Source organism: Phyllostomus hastatus, unplaced genomic scaffold (genome assembly GCF_019186645.2).
Source record: "Phyllostomus hastatus isolate PE091 unplaced genomic scaffold, TTU_PhHast_1.1 phas_contig_210, whole genome shotgun sequence".
Classification (NCBI taxonomy): Eukaryota; Metazoa; Chordata; class Mammalia; order Chiroptera; family Phyllostomidae; genus Phyllostomus; species Phyllostomus hastatus.
Window position 1 is genome coordinate 31,867,825 of NW_025333737.1, and position 22,341 is coordinate 31,890,165.

At 62.7% G+C, this 22,341-nt stretch overlaps 1 protein-coding gene across 6 annotated transcripts in view; it reads right to left on the minus strand.

The window, feature by feature from the left end:
- The window catches only part of HDAC5 (histone deacetylase 5), a 34,890-nt gene that overhangs the window by 5,068 nt on the left and 7,481 nt on the right, over positions 1–22,341 (minus strand). Inside the window, exons 1-14 of one of the 6 annotated variants that reach the window (XM_045836390.1) lie at positions 16,782–16,870; positions 11,450–11,617; positions 5,841–6,100; positions 5,600–5,741; positions 5,385–5,499; positions 4,974–5,104; positions 4,719–4,865; positions 4,518–4,630; positions 4,070–4,201; positions 3,625–3,847; positions 2,533–2,744; positions 1,967–2,260; positions 1,113–1,278; positions 187–320 (exon numbers count right to left, since the gene is read on the minus strand). In XM_045836390.1, the coding sequence (XP_045692346.1) occupies positions 187–320; positions 1,113–1,278; positions 1,967–2,260; positions 2,533–2,744; positions 3,625–3,847; positions 4,070–4,201; positions 4,518–4,630; positions 4,719–4,865; positions 4,974–5,104; positions 5,385–5,499; positions 5,600–5,741; positions 5,841–6,071 (2,040 nt within the window). In that variant the 5' untranslated portion in view covers positions 6,072–6,100; positions 11,450–11,617; positions 16,782–16,870. Of the gene's footprint in view, positions 1–186; positions 321–1,112; positions 1,279–1,966; positions 2,261–2,532; positions 2,745–3,624; positions 3,848–4,069; positions 4,202–4,517; positions 4,631–4,718; positions 4,866–4,973; positions 5,105–5,384; positions 5,500–5,599; positions 6,101–11,449; positions 11,618–16,781; positions 17,292–22,341 lie in introns of those variants that run through there. The other 5 variants (XM_045836388.1, XM_045836387.1, XM_045836389.1 and 2 more) reach the window with 5 other exon arrangements.

Consider the following 22,341-nt stretch of genomic DNA (forward strand, 5'->3'; position numbering starts at 1 on the left):
CCATTCCACTGGGGACTGTGGTGGACACGGGCTCCAAAGGACAGACCTCGGAGGTGGCTGGGGAGACGGGCCCTGAGGTCAAGGGTTGACCAGAGACACAGGGAGAGGCCTCACCAACAGGGAGACACAGAGGCCTCAGCGGGGTCTGAGTCGGGCGGGGGCTGGAGGAAGGAGGGGCTCCCTTACCTCACACTTGCTGAGCAGGCCAGTTTCCTGCAGCCGCGACCAGATGCTCTGGATCCGGCCGGCATGCTCGGGGTGCACGTGCGTGTTCCCACACATGCACTGGTGCTTCAACATGAACGTGTCGTAGACCACGCCTGAGCCGGAGACACGCCCGTCAGCCAGCTCTGCTCTGGGCTGCGCCACAGCCGCAACCCCCCGAGGACTTCCCCGAGCTCTTCTCCCAGCCCGCCCAGGCCCCGCACCTCCTCAGGGCCGCCCCAGCCACCCTCCACCTGCCCCTCTTCTCTCCGGAAATTTCTTCCTACGTTGCTGCCTGTCCCAACCTCCCCGGCTCCTCAAGACTCGACCAGGCTGCCGGGGACACCCCCGCTGGTCTTGATCTCCGCCCCCCGAGCCCCCCACGCTGTACCCTCACAGCACATCCCCCTTTCCTCGCTCCTGCCGCAGCCACGGTGCGCTGCGCCCCCACCCCCGCTGCCCCCCATGAGATGAAACCATCCTCAGGCATCTGCGGCCCCCTCAGAGCCCAGCACAGGGCAGCTTTACATGCGCGAGCTTTCTGGAGTGGACAGAGCCCTCACTCTTAACCTCCCAGGGAGGAAGGGGAAGCTAGAAGGGCAGGTCCCAACTGAGACAGTGAGCTTCCCCACCCACTGGAGGCCCGGGGGGGGTGGTACAAAACCAGGTGGTCCCTCAGCAGTGCTGGACGAGGGCTCTGGGAAGGATGCCGCCCGCGCCACGACAGGTGGCTGTGGGGCACAGGAAGAGGACGAAGGCCTGTTCTCCCTCCCTTCTGGGCGCTCTGGGGGGCCCTGGCCATCCCTTAAGGGCAGGGACCCTGTCTCTTCACGACTCCCACCAGACTCCATGCCACGCACAGGCCCCTGGCACACAGTGGAGGGACAGCCGGAAGTGGCGGGGCTTACCTGTGGTGAAGAGGTGCTTGGTGAGTTGGTCTGGGGGGCTCTTCACGCCCCCAGGAGCAGCAGGTGAGGACTGGGTTCGGCCCAGGGCCTGGTGGGGCACAGTGGACAGGCTGAGGGGCGCCTGGTACACCTGCAGGGGCTGCAGCTGCTGGGCGTCTGAGAACACCTAGGGGGGCGGGGGGGAGTGCGAGGGGGCCTGGGTGAGGGAGGGCAGGTGTCCAGCCCTTCCAGGCTTCCTCTTCCCCCCCTCCCTGCTCTGGGAACAGAAGCCATTCCAGCCTTTGATGTCTCCACCCCTGAGGCGATGGGGAGGGATGGGGGGACAACTCTGAGTCATGCCAGAGTAGCACTGAGGTAAGAGGGACGGGGGTGTGGGAGGGGATGGGATGAGTCAGGCCCGGAGGGCTCAGCTGTGTCCGCAATGAATGGAGTGCGTGCTAGGCTCATAGGCTCAGGGCAGACTGTAGTAACAGTAGCGGGGGGGCGGGGGGGTGTGTGCGCACACACGCACACATGCACGCACCGGGACCAACGCACAACCCACCCTACGCAGGCAGAAACGCAGACACAGCCACACACACACAGTGCGCGCATGCGAGCAGACAGGCGGGGGCAGTCACAGACGCGGGGAGGGGTGGCAGACTGGTGCTGACAGACAGCTCCGGGACCGGCGGCAGCAGCAGCAGCGCCCGCCCTTTCACAGCCCCTGGTCTCTCTCCCGCTCCCCTTCTGCTCTCTTCAGAGAGCTGCCCCAGCACACGCAGGCAGTGCAGGCTGGGGAGAGGGAGAGGCAAAGGCGGGAAGGGGGGGGCGAGGACAGAGGGGTAGGGCTCGAGGGCTGGGGGAGGGGGCACCTTTTTGTAACCAGCACTGGACTCCTCCAAGTCGGGTCCCTCCTCCGCGCCACTCTCGCCCTGCTCGTTCTTGACCTGGATGCAGTCCTCTTCCTCCTCCTCCTCCTCTTCCTCCTCCCCTTCCTCCTCCTCCTCCAGGTCTTCCTGCGTGCTCTCGCTCTCCGTGGAGCCTTCCCGGGGTATGGCGAGGGCTCCCTCCGCCAGCAAGGCCTCCTGCTGCTCCGTCAGCTCCTCCTCTATCTCCTCGGGGTGGGTGGTGGGCTGTCGTGGCAGCTCCCCAGCCTTCGTGAGGATCTGAGAGCAGAGCAGAGGGGGCGCATCAGCTGGGGGGGGGGGGCACAGCCATGCAGCCTGTGGCCCAGGAAAGTCAACCCTTCCCTCCCCTCCCCCTGCAGCTACCCAGCCCCTACAGAGTTATGTAAATTAGAAGAAGGCAAGGTGGCTCCTCTGAGCAGATGCGCAGGCATGGGGGGAACGGCCTGGGGGGTCAGCCCCATCTCCCCTCCCGCCAGCCTGGTCCTGCCCCCAGCACAGCCCTGCACATTTATCTGCTTCTCCCAGCACACCTTGCCCAGCTGCAGCTGCTGCTGCTTCTGCTTCTCCAGGAACTGCTGGTGCTGCTGCTGCATGACCAGCTGCTGCAGGGCCTGGGGGCTCTGGGGCAGCGGTGAGGACTGAGTGCGGCTCAGGGGCCGGTGCCTCGGGAGTTTGCCCACCGTCCGCATGCTGGTAGCCACTCGTTCGCCCGTCACCAGTGGGGACTGCCCGTGGAGCGGCACTGTGGGGTGCAGAAAGGGGAGGAGCAGCCATCATTATCGAGCTCCCCGCATCCCACCCCAAGACTCTGTCCCTCCTAAAACACTACCACCTACCCACGAAAAACCATGGAGGGGCCTGGAGCACCCTGTCCCCAAACTTCAGCCCCCTTCTTCCTCCACCCCATTAGCAGACAGTCTCACAACTCAGAGCCACCGCCTTCAGGAAGCCTTCCTGGATTCTCCATTCTCTCCCTTCAGTTCACTTCTATTTGCACATACAGTCTTAGGCCCTCCACGTGAGTGGAGAGGGACCAGTTCTCTCCAATTACGACCAGACCTCCCTGATCATGGACACGGGCCCCACTATGCTGGGGAGCCTAGGAGCCAGGATCATGTGCCTTTCAAGCAGAACCTCTCCCAATGCCACCGGCTACTTAAGGGCTGGCTGTCCACAGTGGTGCTGTCCCATCCCACAGCCGCCAGCCACATGTGGCTACAGAGACCTGGCACTGTGGCCTGTCCAAACTGAGATGTCCTCAGTGAGAAACACACATTTTACGACAGTGCGAGACACTAAGTTGAATACCTCACTGATAACTCTTTATATATTGATCATACATTGAAATGGTAATATTCTAGAGACAGAATTAAATATGTTATTAAATTTAATTTCACCTGTTCCTTTTTACACGTTTCAACGTGGCTACTAAAAAGCTTTAAATTATACGTGTGGCTCGGACAGCGCTGCCCCGGAACGTGAGCCCCGTCCCAGCGGCAGATGCCGCGGGGAGCAGCGCCTGGCACGCTGCAGGCGGGAGCTCACTGCATGACGGGCCTGCCTTGAGCCCCAGCGGGGCGGGGGGCTCGCCGCCCTCCCCTGCTCCGCGCCTGCCCACTCACCAGCGATGAGCGTGCTCTGCTGCCGGGCCTGCTCCAGCAGCAGCACGTGCTGCAGCAAGGAGGCGTGCCCGTGGGGGCTCGTGTCGCCCTCCAGGGCCACGCCCAGCAGGCAGCCAGGGATAGAGGATGTGCTCATGAACTTGCCAGTCAGTGCGCCGCCCTGCCGCAGGGACTGGAGGGCCTGCCTCTCGGCCTCCTGCTGTGTCGACAGTTTGGGGGAGGCCTGGGAGAGAGAGGGGAGACAGGTGAGGGAGGGGCCCACGTTGCCCCCAGTCCTCCCAACCTTGGACCCGCATCCCTCAACGACCCTCTGGCCACCTTCCAGCTCTGGGGTGGGCCACCTGATCTCTCTCGGGGCCTCGGGGGGACAAAAGCTCCAGCTGGGGACGGCCAGGACCACAGGACCCAACACCAGAGAGAAGACAGGGCATGTGCCCATACTCACAGTGAGGTGCGAGTTGGTGACAGTGACCGTGGCCTGCAGCCCTAGGGAGATGTTGGGCAGAGAGGGAGACGTGTAGAGGCTGAACTGGTTGGGGGAGCTCTCCAGAGGGAGGGCCCGGTGCTGGGGGAGCATCTGGGGAGCAGTCAGGAGAGACAGGTGTGAGCACAGGCAAAGGGGGGCCACCCCGGGGCCGAGACTGAGGGCTCAGAAAGGTGCCCTGCTCTCCATTCCCAGCCCCGCCTGGGGGGATGGGCTATGCATCACAGCCCTTTCAGGGGCCCCGTGGGGCACACCCACTCCAGGGCGACAGGCCACCCAGGCTGCCTGTGTGGAACAGATGGCCCTGCCGGGCACTCTCAAGCAAGACAAGACCGGAAGGAGCCGCAGTCCTCCTTCCCAGGGAAAAGGAACAGCCCTGGCCCTCCCCCGTGCCCCGGCAGCCCTGTACCTCGGTGGGGATGTTGGGGACTGAGCCAGTAAAGCCGTTCTCAGCGATGGTGCTGTGGGAGCTGTTGGGAGAGCTGGGGCCGGAGCCGGGCGCGCTGTTGCACACCGAGGACACTATGGGAGAGGCGGCTGTCAGCCGGGCCCGCCTCCAGCAGCCTCTGCCCCCCCCCCCCCAGAACAGGGGCAGCAGAGGAGTCCTTACCCCCAGGCCCGGTGCCTGTGATCTCAACAGCTCTCTTTTTAAAGGTGCTGATGACAGTCCCATCCTTGCGGCGCAGGAGGGGACTGCTTCTCCGCTCGGCCACCTTCTGCTTTAGCCTCGAACGCACCTTCAAGTTGGGTTCAGAGGCTAGGGAGAAGGTAGCCAGGGCTTAGACACGTGCACACAAGCGGGCACACCGCAGCCCGGCCCCTCCACACACCCACCTCCGCCTCCCAGGGCTGGGCACACACTCACCTGTTTTGCGGAGGGGGAAGTCGTCACGGCTGTCGTAGGGCCCAAGCAAAGGCAGTTTGTAGGAGGGAGGCGTCCCAGGGGGGCCACTCTGGGGAGGGGAACTCTGGTCCAAAGAAGCGTGGTGGGCTCCCCTGGCGGGGTGGGGACAGAGGCAGAGACAAGTCTAAGTTATCTCGCAGCCAGCTAGACCTGCCACCCAGCAGTCTACACTTATGAAATACCCACTACATGGAGGGATTAAAACATGGGTCCGGAGGAGAGCAGGGAGGCGAGAAACCAGGAGTGGGATTTCCTGGGAGACTGCAGGGCCCACATATGGTGTCAGGCCGGGAGCCCCTGTCCAGCCTACGGGCAGGAAACCCCTGGGCAGGGCACCTCTGGGACCCGCGCCCGCCAAGGGCCGTTCGTTACCAGCATTTGGGATGCTGCGGGAGGGAATGGTTGAGGCCGCCTGGCGTGGGCTCCTTTGACTTCGACAGGAGGAACTCCTGGAGCCTCAGCTTCACCTCAGTGCTGGCGATGGCACCTGCAAAATGGGGAGTAGTTGACCTGGGTGCCTGCGGCCACAGCCCGACTGGGGGGTTGGGGAGGAGTCCTGGCTGGCCCCAGGTGACCCCAGGCCTTACTCTCTTTGCTCTTCTCCTTGTTCCGCAGAATGAGCAGCTGCTGCTCTAGCCGCTGCTTCTCCAGCTCCTCCTGCCGCTGCTGCTCCCGCTGCCGCTGCTGCTCCAGCTCCTGCTGCCTTTTGGCTGCCAACATCTGCTGCTGCTGCAGAGGCAAGAGGGGGGGAAGGACGGGGAGACAGGGTGAGCGGGTCCGGGCGGGGGTCAAAGGTCTGGGTGGCCCCCCCACGCCCCCCTTGCTCACCTTGAGGTGCTTCTGCAGCTGGACCTCATGCTGCCGTGTCAGGTGGTCATGCTGTTTCTGAAACTCAGCGAATAGGAGCTGCTTTTGCAGCTGCTGCTGCTGCTTGAGCGCCAGGAGCTCCTGCTGCAGCTGCTGCTCCCGCAGCGCAGGGTCCACGGGACCTGCCAGAGCGCCCCGCAGCTCCACGGGGCTGGGGCTGCCTCCGCCCCCGCCCCCCATTGAGCTGGGCATGGCTCCTGGCAACACCGGCTTCACCTCCACTGTGGGGAGAAGAGACAGAAACGGGTCAGGAGGCCCCAGCCAGCTAGCTCCGTTGGTTAGGGCATCATCCCGATACGTCAAGGTTGTAGGCACGATCCCCGGTCAGGGCACATACAGGGAACCACCAGTAAATGCATAAATAAGTGGAACAACAAAGTGGTCTCTCTCTCATTCACCCCTTTCCTCTCTCTCTCTTAAATCAATAAATATTTTTTTACTTTATTTTTTAGAGAAAGGGGAAGAGAAGGAGAGGGAAAGGAACATCAATGTGTGGTTGCCCCTCACATGCCCCCAACTGGGGACCTGGCCCACAACCCAGGCATGTGCCCTGATGGGGAATCGAACCGGCAACCCTTTGGTTACAGGCCCATGCTCAATCCTCAGAGCTACACCAGCCAGGGCAATACATTTTTGTAATGTTTTGTTTTGTTTTTCTAAAGGGACCAGGAGGCCTGATCCCAGGCCCCACTAGGCCTTGGCAGCCATGTGGCGCGCACAGAGCTACCGGGCAGAACTGTCAGACTACAAGGGAGCAGAGAGGTGGGAAATCAAATCCCTCGCTCTGGGTGCACCGCCCTCTGCCTTAATTAGAGGAGGTCAAAGCCATGGACTTCAATAGGAAAAGACGCGTAAGTGTGAAGCACAGTACCTGAGAGACTGGAAGTGCTCAACGCACAATATTGTCACGTGTGGCAACCACACATTGTCATTGACAGTAAACGCCACTGGGCGTTTACATGGATTACTTTACTGATGGGGGAAACTGAGGTTCGTGAGGTTAAAGTAACATAACCAAAGACGAACAGGCGGTGACCAATGAAGCAGGGTGCGAATCCCAACCCTGTGCTTTCAGCCACTGTCCCTGCCGTGCCCCCTCCTCCCCCACCTCTCGCCACCACACACTCCCTGCCAAGAAGCCCGTACTAGAGGAGAAAATGAGGCACGGAAGTTGGTTCTAGAATTGATGGGGCTGGCAGCCGCGGCCCTCAGTCAACTCCGGAGATGCCTTTGGGGACCCTCCAGACACCCCCACCCCCTCCCATTTTCTCTTCCCCACGCCCAACAAGGGCAGAGCCAAACGGAGAGGCTGTGGAAATGGGGGGTGGGGTGGGAGCAGGAGGCCTCAGGGAAAGGGGGTGCAGGGCTGCACCAAACCAGGGACAGGAGGGGGCTGGGAGTCAGACTCGCTTCCTTTGCTGGATTATCTCCTTTCAACAGTTTTATTGTAATTACCCTGCAAATGCCGCTATATATAGAGTGAGCCAAACAGCAGCTGTGCCTGAGGGGAGGAGGGAATGAGAGAATGGGAGGATAGGAGGGCACGCATGGAGAGGAGGTGGGAGGAGGAGACAGGAAAGGAAAGGGAATCAGACAGGAAGAAGGGTAACAGCAAGAGGGGGCTGGAGCTGAGGCTGATCGCTCCGAACTCCAGGCCCAGGGGCAACCCACTGGGAAGGGGAGAGGGGTCAAGGGGCCTACTGGGCCCCAAGGCCTTAGGTCCAGACGCCCATGTGGACAATGGGCTGACAGGCCCCAGTAAGTGGCACAAGATCCCAACGGGAGGGAGAGGTCTCGACCTCCTGATCCCAACGCTCTGTCCTCTGATCACAGAACGTCACTTCCCACCACGGCTCTGTGGTCACCAGGGCAAACACCACACCGGCGAGGAGCCCCAAACCCAGCCCACACCGCACAAAGCCTCCTGACGCCAGCAGGAAGGGGAAGGCCGGCTACCCGCTGCCTGGGAAGGAGGAAGTGAGAGAGGCAAGGCCGGCCCGTTTGTTTCTTTCCCAGTTCTTTTTCCAAAGAAAGCCCTCACTCTCCTCACGCCAGCCCAGGGAGGCCTCGGGGAGCTGGGGACAGCCCTGTGGCAAGGGCCCACTCCAGCGCAAGCCTGGAGAAGAAAGGGCCCCAGCACCCTGAGGGTCTCCTGCCCTCGTGAGCAGCAGGCCTTGGTCCAGGCCCCCCACCGCCCCCGCCCCCCCCGCCCAGGAGTCCACAGAGAGCAGGGCGGGGGCGATGGGCTGAGCTAAGGGAGGCTCCCACACCCTGTGCAATCTCCCACACCCTGTGCAATCTCCGGGCCTAGATCTCTCCAGGGAGCCCGCACTGAAAAAGCGCCACCGCCACGGGGGCAGCAGGGGCTAGGTGTGCAGAAGGCCAAGGCCGTGCTACCCTCCTGCCTGAATATGGCCTCGAGGACCCGCTGGGGGCAGGGTGGTAAAGACCGAGCAGAATGTCTGTCTCAGTTCCCACCAGCCCCCTCTCCCCGCAGCCCTGCTGGGCACATTCCTCTGTGGTTCGCCCGCCAGCCACACTGACGACTCTGCGGCCAGGAGGCCAGAGCCACATCTGCAGGAGTGGCCAGATGTGGCCGAGAGGGTGGAGCCACACACGCACACGCTCTCGCTCTCTCTTCCCCCTCCCCTTGTCTTCCCCTTACTCTCTCTCTCTCATCTGCTTCTGCTCCTGACCCATGTTCTATCCCGGCACCAGGAAACTGCAAAGGGCCTTTCCGGAGGTGATCAGCACCATCCAGGGTGCAAAGCAGGGTGGCGGCAAAGAACCAGCAGCCAGTCTTGGGTCTCCCCAAGCCCTGGAAATGCTCATCAAGGCCCCAAGCTGGCTGGACAGTTATCTGTTCCTAGGAAAGCCCGGCTTGGCCCGAGGCACTGCCATCGCCCAGCCAAGAGGTGGACAGGCTTCAGCCTGCTGCTCCCAGCCGGTGCCAGCCAGCCTGCCCACCCAGGGAAGGGCAGGGGCCCGAGCACTCCCGGTTCCCAGCAGGTAATCCTGCTCAGGACGGAGCTGCCCCCAGCAGAGCTGGCTTCCCTCGCAGGAACGCTGCAGAGAGGGCACGGGTTCAGGAGAGGGGAATCTCCCACCAGGGCTCCCTCACAGCTGCCACCACCACCGAGATGCTGGGCTCTGCACAGCGGTGAGGACCGCAGCCCAATGGGGTGCAGGTGGTGGGGCAGCCAGTGGGCTCCACCACACACCGCTGTTCCCGCATAAGCACTTGAAGCTCAGGCGACTGGAGAGTATTAACCTGCAGGCCCTTGTGGGGTCTGGGCAGGAGGCAGCCAGGGGTCTCCCAGGTAGTAACCTGGCTCCAGCCAAGACAGAAGGGGCTGCAGCTGAGCAGCTGGAGTCAGAGAGAGGGTGGGGGGAAAGCACCGAGCCCTGAACATAGCCTGCTGGGCACGAAACCTAGAGCCTGACTGGCCTCGCCACCACCCCACCTCCAAGGCTCTGCCCCTTCTGCCAGCTCTGCACGAGCAGCGCACGTGGAAGCAGCTGCCACCAGAACCAACACCTGGAAGGGGACATGGGTGTGTCGTGAGAGGAGGTCCTTGGTTGATCACCTCCTGGCGGACCAAGAAAGGTGGGAGAACCTCTGGAGAGGGAAGAGAGTGGGCAGAAGGACACTGTTCCTTAGGAGGACAGGCCGGGAATCTGCTAGCAAGGAGACCCCTGAAAGGCCAGGAGAGGGGTCACGGGGAAGAGCAAGGCCCCGGGTCCTCCCTTGACCCCCATACCTCCTACTGGCGGAGAGCTGTAGGCAATAATAGAGTATACGCCAGACAGCCACCACCGCAATCTCCTACGGGGCCAGAGGGAAGCATCACCTGCCCTGCTCCAGACTCTGCTCCTTCCCGGGGACTGTGACCCTTCCTCCTGGCAGTGGTGGCCTTAAGGACAAGCAGCAACACTATCTTGTCCTCTGGCCTTTGGCAGGGGTGACCAACACCGCCCCCGTGGAGAGGCCCAGCCCACGTGGCTGAGTGGGCAGAGCTGAGTACACTTCTGGTCGTCAGCGACCCCACACACACCAGGCTCTGCCTCAGGAGGAGCCTCCCCGTCCAGCTTACAGGCACCGCTGGGCCGTGACGACACCTTTCTTCCCTTCCAGCGGGGCGTCCCACCCCTGCGCAAACCCCCTTCGTCAGCGGGGGCTCCCCCAGCAGATTCCTCGGGCAGCACAACCGGGGATGGCCCAGATCCTTGGGGGGGGACGGGTAATGCAGCCGCTCACAGGGTGACTGTTGGGACAACTGCCACAGAGCCCTAGGCTGCAGAGCATCCAGACAGAGGGACACGGTCCCCAGGCACACAAGCGGCTCTGGGACACAACACTCGAGTTTCGGCAGCACCTTTTTGGGAGGAATGGTTCAGGGCCCAGCTTTCCTCCTGCTCTGAACACACCACAAGACACGTTCCGGCTGCAAGCCCTCTCCTGGAGAAGTCACCGCCTCTGGGGTCCCTGTGACCCCAACATCGGCAGCAGGGAAACGGCACCTTCGGTCCCCCCGAAGAAGCCCCGGCGGGAACGGGCCGCACAGCGTGCGGGCCTGCCCAGCAGACGTCAACAGCTCAACAGGCGGCTCCGAAAGGCCCTGCTCCCGGGAGCCACGGGCCACGGGAGCCTGGGGAGGAAGGGGACCGAGGGTGCGCAGGCATGAGGGAGGCGTGCATCGGGCCGTCTGAAACGGCCACAGAGAACAAGAACGAGGCCTTTGCTGAGAAGCCCTGGGTCTGAGGAGCCACCCCGACAAAACTGGGGAGAGGTCTGTACAAAGAGCTTCTGAGAGGACCTGTGTCAGCCCCCTCGTTACGCAGACAAAGAAAGCAAGCCCCTTAGGCTCCTGTGCAGGAGATCCACCCAGCTACGTAGCAGGGACTCGAACCCAGGCTCCCAGCTAGGCAGGCTGCCTGTACACACTGGCCTGTGCAGCGTGGCTCCAGCGCCAGCGCCCCAGGCGCCGGGCACACAGCAGGCCCGGGGAGCTGGCCCCTCGGGAGAGCAACAGGCGGGCAGCCCACCATGGCGTGCAGCCTCTTCTCCAGGCACTGATGCCCTCCGGAGCAGGCCGGGGAGTCAGCGGCTTCCTTAAATGTCTAATGACCTCATTCTGCCCCTCTGGAGAATGGGAAAGGGCTCTTGTCCCTTCCCGGGTCTTGAGGGATTTTGGAAGGAGGCAGGGAGCAGCAGTTCAGGCCGCTCCCCATGACGCCGATCACCCCTCCCCTCCGAGGCCGGGTTCCCAGGGTCTATTTCTGTGCTGCCGCACGACGAGCGAGGCCGGCTGGGGCTCGACAGGTGCCGCCTCAGCCCGGGCAGCGTTTCCGCACGTGCGCGCTGGGCACGGCTCTCACCTAGCGGCGCTCACGCTGTCTCGCGTGTCGCACACATCACATCACATCATGGATGACCGCGAGGGCTCTGGAGCACGCACGAGAGAACCAGGGTTCGGGTCAGGCTCGGCCACCGCCTGGGGACAAGGGACCGAGCACCTCCCTGAGCTCCGCGCAGGCATCTGTGAAATGGGAGTGAGAAGGGCACCTACCTCCCAGAGCTGTCCAGCTCAGGAGAGAGCACGCGCGCGGAGCGGCTCGGCACAGGGCCTGGGGGAATCTCAAGAGGTGCTAGTCAGGGCCAGCGTTAATGGCTCCTGACGTTTCCTGGACCCCTTTGGCGGTCCACTGAGGCCTGTGGACCACTTCTCAGAATGTTTCTAAAGTGAATGAAATAAAACACTTAGAATTACGTGGCGCCAAGTTCACAGACCGCCTGAATCTTAGGCAAGTCAGGCTCAGACCTCTGCCACAGTGAGGCCTCAGGTCTCGGGTTTCAGACTGTCCCCACGTCGCACTACGGACCCGTGCCCATCAAAGCCTTTCCTGCGGACCCCACACGGCAGAAGCGGGAGTGGCCAGCAGCTGGATCCCGGGGCTGCAGAAAGTATCTGTGGGAACAGACTCCTCCCGAAGGTGGCTCTTCCAGGCCTTCTCTCCTGCCTCGCTACCTCCAAGAAAGGCCGCTCTGTCCTCCGCGGCTCAGCCCATGGGGGTGGAACCCCTCCCAGCCCTCAGAGGCATCCCTCAGCACAGAGGAGCACAAGCGCTGAGCCCTGCTCTCAGGGCCCCCGTTCCAAGCAGCCAGAAAGTGTCCCCCGTTATCTAGCCTTCCTGCGCCCACTGCAGGCCACACCTCCCTCCCCAGTTCTACTCCACATCTTCCTGGGCCCCTCTCCTTGCCAGGCAGAAGCCACGTGCAACGGACTTCAGAAACTCTTCGAACGTTAGTGCGGGAAGCGCCTGCAAACCAGCAAAACTTAACCTCCCCAGTTGACGGAGGCGGCCCGTACGGCCGGAGACAGAAAAGGTGTGTCCGAAGTCACCTGGAAAGAAGGCGCAGGAGCCAGCCGAGGCTTAACACCGGCTCTCTGGTGCGCTCTCTCTCTGCCTCCCACTAACAAACAGGAGAAGCCTCGTGGGCCACTCCTGAGTTTAAAGAGCGATGGAGCGAGGAGCCGAACTCAGTACTAAAGATCCAGAGATCTCAGGGCCCCCAAACACCACAGCCCAGGGGCACAGGGGAGAAGGGAGCCATGTGGGCAGACTCCCAGAAGCCGAGAGCCAGACTGTGTCTCTGAACGACCTTAAGCCTCAGGGGTACAGAGCCCAAGCGGAAGGCACAGTCTCCCGCTGGTGAGGACAGAGTTCGGCGGCGATCCTGGGCTGCTACATGGAGGAGAAACAGACTCCCGGCCTTTTCCAGGAAACACTTGGGCACCAAGCTCGAGGCAATTATTAAAAGGCACACTAACCATTCAAAGCCTGCAGCTGTTGCTGGGACTGTTCGCTCCACACCTGGGGTGGACAACAGGGGCCTCAGGGCATAACCCAGCCGTGAACGTCCAGCAGGGCAGCCTGCCCACCTGCCCACCTGGCCGCTTGCCACAATCCCCCGCGCTGGCAGGGGTTTAGCCACCTGCTCCCCGGCATCTCAGGACAACATCCTTCCTCTCCAGACTGCCAGGCTAGAAGCTGCGTTCGACTCTGCCTGGGGTAACAACCTCCCTCCCTTTCCACTAGGCCCTTCTCCCAAGACTCCTAAAGCCCACCGAGGTCTCCCAGGGATGCTGGTGACATCCACTGGCAGGCTGGTAGGCCCCACGACCACTGTCCACACGGCCTTTGCTCAAGCACGTTCTGAGCCTGCCGCCATCAGAATCACCCGAGATAGGCCACAAGGCTGGTTTCTGGGCTGCCCGACGGCACCCGAACCTGGAGGTGGGGGGCAAGGCTTGGGAACCTGCATGTTACTATGTTGCTTTGGTCATTCTGATGCAACTGAGAATTTGAGAACGACTTTCTCGCAGAGTCCCAGGCCCGGCTACACTCAATTTGGCTGCCAACCTGACAGCCGTTACAGCTGTGTGTGGACACAGCTAATCTGATTTCCTGTCTGGCAGCTGTGCAGCGAGGAAGGGACAGCTGAGGGTCTCAGAAACACGAGGCGGGGAGGTAGGAGGGGAGGGGCCAGGGGAGGCTGTCTGAACGGGACAGGGTGTGCGGCTCTGTTTCTGAGCCCCCTTCTCCCACTGGCCAACATCCCTGCAGGAAGGGAAGCAGCTGACCAAGTGGTCCCCAGTATTTATAGAAAACAGTCTCCTCTCGGGAACCTCAGGAGCCTTGCCAAGGCCAGATCGGTCTCTGTTCTCTAGGAGCACGAACTTGGGCGGTGCAAAGACAGGCCCACCGCATAAAGTTGTGCGGGCTGCGCACCGGCAAGGGCACCTGATTGCAAGGGCAGATTGGGGACCCAGGGGCTAAGCCATGCACTCTGGCACGAGAATGGATCCACCTGAAAGAAGGGCCACGTTTTAAAATTTGCACGAAGGAGCTCTGGTGCGTGTCAGCAGCGGCCCTACACAGAGACCCGAGTCCAAATCCCAGCCGTCGCTTACTCTGTGACTGCGGACGAATTCCTTAACCTCTCTGATCCCTCTCAATTATAAAAACATGGCTATTAATATCTTCCTAGAAGAGATAAGGGAAGCACCTGACGCCCTGTCACTTAATACACTGTAATGTTAGTTCCCTTCCCACCAGAGTCTCACCTGGGCTGCCCACCCCACACCCCCATGCCTCCACACCCACACACCCGGCCAAGCCCGGAATGGTCTGAAGAATGTGAACGAGGACATCCGGGGAAACCCCAACACCAAACCCACGCCCCGTGGCTCTTCTGAATGTCCCAATACCCACAGGACCCCTTCCTGGCACTGGCGGGTGCACGCCCTCCCTCGCTGGGGAAGGGGAATTCTCTTGGTGCCTGCTCACGCGCCCTGCGTGTTGCCCAAGGATCGGCTCTGCCCCGTCCAGGCCGGAAGGGACTCCGGGGCCCACAGGAGGTTGGCAGGGGATCTCCCAGCACTGGGTCCTGGGGAATTTCACCCCGGAGTTCAAGTTCCCAGGCTCCCCAAGCTGGGACCAGGCCTAGATGAGGGGGTGCCCACTGTGTACTAGGCCGGTAAAGAGGAGCCCTTAAGGAAGACCTGGGATGTCACTAGACCTAGGAACCTAAGCTGTCATCTGTCCCCCTCCTCAAACAGGAACAGGAGAGAGCACCCCGCATCCCTCAGGGGCTCCGCCTGCCACAGCTCTGGCTCACTCACTAGAGCAACTCACCAATCGGTCTGTTCTCCCGGAGGGCCAAGCCCCAGAGCAGAGCCGAGGAACCCTGCCATCAGCCCTGGGTCCCAGCCCCGCGGCATCACCCACTCACCCCTGTGCTGGGCACTGTGCTAACACAGGGACATGGCCAAGAACGAGACAGCCCAGAGCGCAAAGGACTCCCCTCAAATGGGGCTCCGCACTTGTTGCTGGAGAAGGCAGAGTCCAGCCCAGAAAGGCCCTGTTCCCCAAGCTCCCGCGCTGCAGAGGACTGGGACACGCACTGCCCAAAAAGCGTCCCTAGACACCTGCTTTTTTAGCCACAGGCTCTTGCATCCTGTCTGGAAACCGATCAAGAGATTTGGGGGGGGGGGGGGGAGACCAAGCTGCCAGAGCCCTCATGGCCATGTTTATCCGGGGTGGATTTTTTTTTAACCCAAAGGTTAAAGTGTTTCTATTTGAAACATCTATTTACATTCCAGAGTCAAAAAAAAAAAAAAACACACAAGGCAGCCCAGCTCCCGGCCTATATCTGTCCCCAGCCGCGTCACAGACACAGCATCAGAGCTGCACAGGGGGACATTCTTAGCCCTCTCCCCGAGCCGCTGAGGTGACTCATGTCTCCCTCCTGCCAGCATGGACCACGCCGCCGCTCAGAAGGCTCGGCAGTGTGTGTGCTGGGCGCGTGTGGGGAGGCAGGGATCTGCAGAGAGAGACTGGCTGGGGGGCTCCACGCAGGCACAGGTAGCCTTAGGGAGATGGGGATGGTGGGGTTCCCTCCTGTAAGGATCCCGGGGTTCAACTTGAAACAGGGTGAGAGAACACACTGAGGAGGCCGGGAACAGCGGGGACAGGGCGGGACGGGTGGACCGATGTGGCCTCTGCCAAACGGGGCAGAGCTGCCCCCAAGCAGATGTCCTGCAGACTCACCCCTCTGCTTCCCGAGAGACCACCTTGACTCCTAGAGGCTTGGGGGTAAGGGTCAGTGGACAGGGTCTTGAGCTGGAGAGCTGCGGACTCCACTAGACCAGGGCTGGACCAACCCCCGGTGTTTACACTCCCTCCCTGGGGAGGCGGCGGGCTCTGCCCCTATCCTAGAAGCCGGCACGGGCACCCCTGCCCGGGCAGGTGGCAGGCCTTGTTCCAAGGGTTTTCCAAATCTACCCAAAACGTTTATTTACCCTCTGACACATCCCGGTTCAGCTGCAACCTTATCCCCGGATGGTTGAAAGCCAAATCACAGCTCCCACCTTCCGATTCAAACCTTGGGACCCACACCCACGAACTCAGAGGCAAAGACACCCCGTACACACACTCTGCCGCCCACACCCAAGTGCCAAGCCACTGCCAGGAGGGGCCAAGCGGGCACGGGTCCAGCAGGCCCCTCCCTCGAGGAAGCATCCTGTGGTGCCGGCCTGGTGGGAAGGCTGTGCCAGGAAGGCCTGATGCTGCCAACAGGTTCCTGGGAGGGAGGGAGGGAGTGGCCCAGCTCTGGGGGACCCCACCTCCAGCCGAGAGCCAAAACAGTCCCTGCTTAGAAGGCGGCAGGGCTGGGGGGCTCCAGCCTGTATGAAGACCCCTCTTCGCCCCCCGTGAGATGGGAGCACACCAAGGCCTAGGGGCAGGAGAGACACGGGGGAGCGAAGACCTAAGGCAGCAAAGGCCCCCCGACATCCCGGCTGCCCGCCTCTGCCTAACTCTGCCACGGATGCACGGGCCCCCTCCCCAGGTGCCTTATTCCCAGGGGACTCCTGACTGGGGACCCGCAGAAATCACAGCACCGGACCCTCTGCTCCTCAGAAACCAGCCAGAGGCGCTAAGGCAGCTTTTACTCAAATGAGCACTCAGCTGCGGCTTCTTCCCCTGCCCAGACCTGGGGGGGTTGGGGGGGGGGGCAGCCTGGAGGCAGGTCCCTGACCCACTTCCCCCTCTCTGACCACGGTGCCAGCTGGGCCAGGATCCTCTAGCAATCAGCCCCCAGCAGCAATGCCCACCCTGCCGGCGGGGCTTGAAGGGACGTAGCACAGTGCAGCTGAAGGGAGGGCAGGAAAACCCACCTCGGTGAGCGTGGCTCCCTGACTGCCCATGTTCTCAACACAAAGCCCCCCCGAGAGGTCTAAGCGAGACCCCACCTGGGTGAGTCTCAGAGCCAGCCGCTCGGCCCCTGGGAGAGGACGCCCCACGGCAGAGGGCAGGCGGGGACACGGAGGCACTTACCTGCCACAGGGATGCCGTGCAGAGTGGTCCGAGGCAGGATTTCCAGGGGTGGGTCCCGGCCTGACATCCCATCTGCTGAGAAACAGGATTCCGTCTCATAGATGGTCTGCAGCATCTCCACGAGCCCCTGCGCCTTGGGCACCAGCAGCATGCCAGGGAGGGGGCCGCCCGAGGCGGGAGCCGGCCAGAGGGAAGGTGGTCGGGCTGGCCCTCACTGCTCAGGCACTCCCGCGGGCCACTGCTGCCGGGACCCACGCTCGGGGAGGTGCCTCATCCGGCCTGGGCACTCCTGGCGGCAGGAAGAGCCAGGAGGCCCCGGAGCTACGGGCCCAGCTCAGCCCCGGAGGGGCATCGGACAAGCGGCCTGTCCCCAGCTCTCAGGAGCTGGAGTATGGCTGAGCACTCAGGGGACAGGAAGGGAAGCTCAGCAGGCAGGCGGGCTCTCTGTGTTCCCTCCCAGCCCTGGGTGACAGCTATGGAACCGGCTCCCTGCTCCTCCTTCCCGAATGAGCCGCCGGCAGCTGGCAGGAGACTGAAATAGCAGTTGGGGGAGGGCCCTGTCTATAAATAGGTGGAGCATGCTCAGGGAGCCGCCGGCTGGCTGCCAGGAGCCCAGGCCTGGCGGAGGCCCCATGGGGGGAGGCGCGTTCCACCCCAGGAGGAAGCGCCAGGCAGGGGGATGGGAACAGGGGAGGGCTTGCACTCAAGGCCAAGGCCACGGAGCCCGGTGGCCAGAGGCTGGGCTGGGGAAGGGTACCACCGGAGCGCCCGCCCGTCTGAGAGTGGCTCTGGCCCCGCTCTTGGCAGGTGAGAGGCTGGGGGCCAAAAAGCAATTCCACCCTCTACCTTCCAGTTCACATCCAGGGCAGGTACGGAACAGGAAGGGCCCTCTAAGAGGATGGCAGACAGGGCCACCTGGCCTAACCCTGCATCTTCCTTGGAGTCCTTCTAAGGGCCGGAAGGGCGTTTATTTCACTTGTGCTCTCCCTCAGAGCTGCAAGGTGCCTGCCTCTCCGCCACCTCGACCAGCAGAGACACAGCAGGGCAGCAGCTAAATGGCAACCTACTGGGGCATCACCTCCAGGGGCTGCTCAGCTTCCTTCCAGGGGACAGCAGACCCTTCCTGGACAGGACGCAGCCCGGCCCAGGGAAGGGGACCCAGCAGCACCTGCCCACTCTCAGAGCGCAGGTAGTTCTTCCCCGGCGTTGTGCCGGGTGTAACGCTAACAGCAGCGCACGCAGCAACTTATTCATTCCGCACGATGACCTCAGAGGGTAGATGCGGGCCGGGAAGCTGAGAGACGAAGTCACTCGCCCTTGGTCACAGCACTGCTCGCGTGGTAGGGCTGGGATGTCTCAGCTCTAACCACCACGGACCACTGCCTCCTGAGCGAGGGAGCGCGGGAAGCGGCCCCAGGGTTCCCGGCAACACCCGCACAGGAGCAGACTTGAGGATGGAGCCCCTCTGAGAAGAATCAAGGGGCTGCCAGCATCCCGTTCTTCCCGACCAGCCCCAGACCTGGGAGGACAGCTCCTGTTCTGGGGTGCTCCTGGGACCCAGGGCTGGTGCCCCACGAGAACTGGTGACACCCACCTACCCTGCCCACCGCTGCCCCGTCCCTTTCCTCAGGTTGTGCCTCCCACTGGTACCAAGATCCCACTTGGCCCCCTGACCTTACTGGAGCCTTTTAATAGCTTGGTTATTCCTGGGTCTGCGTCCCCCTCCCCCTTCCTGATGTCACAGTTGCTATTTTGGAGCCCCCTCCTGGCCCCTTCTTGCCCCTAACTCCAGGCATGGAGCCAGGGACACCTGTCCTCTCCCTGGACTGGATGACCTCACCCTCTTGTCGGGAGTCGCAGGAGCTGGCCAACCAAGGACACAGCAGCGACGGCCCCTGAAGCCCATCGTCCTAGTCAGCATCTGGCCGCCCAGGACGGCAGGGGCGCCTCCCGCCCGCAGGTGGAGGAGCACGCAGACAGGGGAGGCGGCAGAGGTGGGCATTCCCAGGCCACAGACTGGCTGCAAGATGTGCATTTGGAGGCAAGGGGCGAACAGGACCTAAACGAGTATCCGGGGCCTCAGCTCCTTAGCCAAGGCTGACTCTAGAAAACACGGTGATGGGGCGGGGCCCTCCCAGGGGTCTGAAGCTGGTAGGCACCTCAGGGTGGGGCTGGGGATCTCGTTCACCACCCCTGACCCCTACACCTCATCCCGGCCAAGCAGGCTCTCTCCAAAGGAGGGCAAGTGAAGGGCAAGGTCCCCTCAGTGGGGTGATGGGCAGCAGACTCGGGGAGCCCAGAAAGCCAGGGGGAGCAGCCCCTCCCAGCCCAGGACTCCACCCACCCACGCTGGGAGCAACCGGAAGGGCTGGCTGGCCCTGTCCGGGCTCTCTCCGCCCGCCCCGGGCACAGGAGAGCACGGCAGAGAGCCCCGCTCTGGGAGAGAGGAAGTCACCAGTTACAATGACTCAAAGCAGGGCCCCCAGAACCTTGAGTGGCCAGGAACCTAAGCGAAGCGCTCTCTGCCCGGGGAAGATAAAAGCGCCCAGGAGACTAGGCACCCAGAAGTGGCCAGAGCCCGGGGCGTGGGACAGTTCTCAGCACTGTTACGGTTTCTAGTAACAGCAAGAAGCGGGAAACGAAGCAGCAGATGCAGCCAGACAACCCTCAGCGCGGTTCCTGAAATCCTCTGGGGCACTAAGACGGGCAGCCCGGGCTGGGGACAAGCGGTTTTTTTTTTCTCACTTCTGAGATTCGACTGATGCAACAAGATCTTCCTAATGCCTCACCTCATCCTCCCTGCTCCACAGCCCCCATCCTCACGGCTCCTGTCTCCCAGGACCCCTACCCGACCCGCAGCCCCACATGCCGCCCTACAAACCCCACGGGGCACCCGCCAAGCATGGGGTGCACGACCCTCATTTGGAGCCAGCACCATCCCCTCAGAACCACAATGACCTTGCTCTCTGTCCCTTGGAGGCTGGGGTCAGGCCTCCTGACCCCTTACACCTGCAGGAGGGGAAATCACACCTGGCTCCCTGGGCTCCTCCGGGCTCCCCCTTCCTGAGTCCCAGTGGCTGGGGTGGGGCTAACCAGAAGGAAGGAAGCAACGTCTGCTCTGTGCACAGTACAACGAAAGCCAAGGGCTGGCCCAGGGCACCCCAGACGGAGTGTGGGGTACCGGCTTCCCTGGGGTCCCGGAGACATCGGGCCTGCCCACCCTCCACCAGGCCTCTCCTGTCCTTTGACCCAGTCACGCTGGGGCCTGCTGGCATCGCCTCGGTGCTGCCGTCCGCCTGGCCCCACGCTAGGTGCTGGCTGCTGAACCCTCTCGTTTGGAACTAAGTCCAGCAAAAACATGAACACCTACTTTGGCATCTTCCACATCCCCTCGGGGTTGACCCTGCCTCCTCCTGCCATCCCATTCTAAGCCTGCAACCCCTTGGCAACGATGGAGCAGGGAAGAGAGGAAGTGGAGCAGACCCCAGCGCACGGTGAGCGCAGAGGTGAGGTGAGCCGGAGGCACCTACGGGGAGAAGGGACACTAGGCGCCCCCTTCCCGAAGCCCCCACCCCACACCGGCCCTGACCCACTTTCTCCTCCTCGGGGCCACCTGCCCGCCTTCCCCAGGGGCGCAGAGGCAGAGGCTGAGCTGGAGACTGGGAGGCAGGACGCCGAGGTTCCTGGCTCCACCCCACGCCCATGCCCCAGTTTCTCTGGTCACCCAGAAAGGAGGGGGCAGCTGCCCTCCCTCCCTCCCCCCCCTGGGAGAGGGAAGGAGAGAAAGTGTGGGGCGCGTTGGGAGGTGCTGGGCAGGCAGGTGTTGTCATGAAGCTCGTCTCCCTCCCACGCTGGGAACGAGGAAGCTGGCCGCCTCCTCCCGGAGCCCCGTCGCCATCCAGGCTGGCTTGCACAGCGGGCCTCGCTCCTGCCCTCTCCTCCGGGCAGCGGCACAGAGGACAGGGCAGTGGCCAGAGCCGGCCGAGGCTCTGACCGAGTCGGGCCAAACCCAGGCAGGGGACCGATTCTGCCGGTCCTTCGACACCACGGGGGGGAAGCGGAAGTGATCGGTTCCAGGAAAATAAAGAAAGCCTCACTCCTCGAGCCCCCTTTTGCCTGAAGAGAAGCCGGACGCCAGGCAGTGCCCCCCTCCCACCCAGAGAAGCAGGCAGCACCACCCCCCCGCCACCCCGGGCTCTGCCTGCACCCAGGACCAGAAAAGAGGCAAATCAGGTCAAACGCTGGCGCTGGGCCCAGCCTGGTGGTAAGTCGATCAAGCTCCCACACCCCAAGGAGGAGGGGTCAGCCCCAGAAGCAAATTGCCCCAAGGCCCTGCCTGCCACCCCTCACCCAGAACCCAGAACCCAGAACTCTCTCGCTAACCTGTCTGCTCTGAGGATGGGGGTGAGGCACCTCCTACTTTTCGCCGCAGGCCAAGCTCCTGGCCTGAGAGAAATTTGGGGAAACCCAAGAACAGTGCTAGCCCACGTCCGAAGGAAAGAGGAACGCGTCTTCGGGGATTCGGGAGGGGGTGGGAGCACCCGGGCCCTGCAGACCAACCGTGCTCCTCATGCCCACCTCTCCCCCACCCCCCGCCCCCGCCCCCCGCCCCCGTGGTCCCTAGCTCTCCCTGGGCCTCTGTGCACGGTGTCCACAGGGGAAGTAGACACCTACACGCTTTAGCTGCAATTCGTGGTTTCGTTTGACTTCCGTGGGGTCCAAAGGCTCGTGGTATCCAAGCTTCTGCCTGGCTCGGGGCACCCCCGGCCCCAGCCCCAATGCCGCCCTGAGCTCTGGGAATGGCAGACGCTGGGCACCTTGACAAGGATGAGCGCTGTAGAGGTGGCCATCCCCAGAGCAGCTCTCACTCCACAGGTGGGACAGCCAGTCCCGGAGCCCCAGGAAAACTCGGAGGGAAAAGGCTTCAGCAGAGTGCCCTCAAGCACTGATCCCAGCTGAGGCCTCTCCACAGTCCTAGAATGAGGTCTTGGGTCTCTGGCCCCCTCCTCAGCCCTCCCTCCCGAACACCGGAGGACAGCATCTCCCCCTACTGGGGGGAGTGGGAAAGCCGGCTAGGCAGGCGCAGCCAAGCCTACAGACCCCGCTCAGGAGGGCCCTCCGGACAAGACTCAGCGGTGCTCCCAGCTCCCAGGCCGCCAGCCTCCCGCGCTGGTGGGCGCCTTCAGCTACGGCCTGCTAACACTCCTGCTAACCCTTGCAGATGTGACTGCACAGGGAACCAGGACCAACAGCATCTGGAAAGGCCACCCGGTGACCTCACCAACCCAAGGCTGATTATTTTAGCCTTTTTTTTTTAAAAGAATAAAACCCCAAAACTTGGAAATGTCCTTCCAAAGCCACCAATGAATGCCTCTGGGCAGCTTCTGCCCCCTTGGCCCTGGCTCCGACCCCAGCCCTGGCGTGACTGGAGGTGGCTCTGGGACAGGTGAGCACGGCGGCTCAGAGGAAAGAGGCAGCTGGCACTACTGCGGGGACGCCAGTCCTGCTAGGGGGCGGCGCCCTGCTGAGATGGGCGAGGGAGTGATGAGAACCCCCCAGG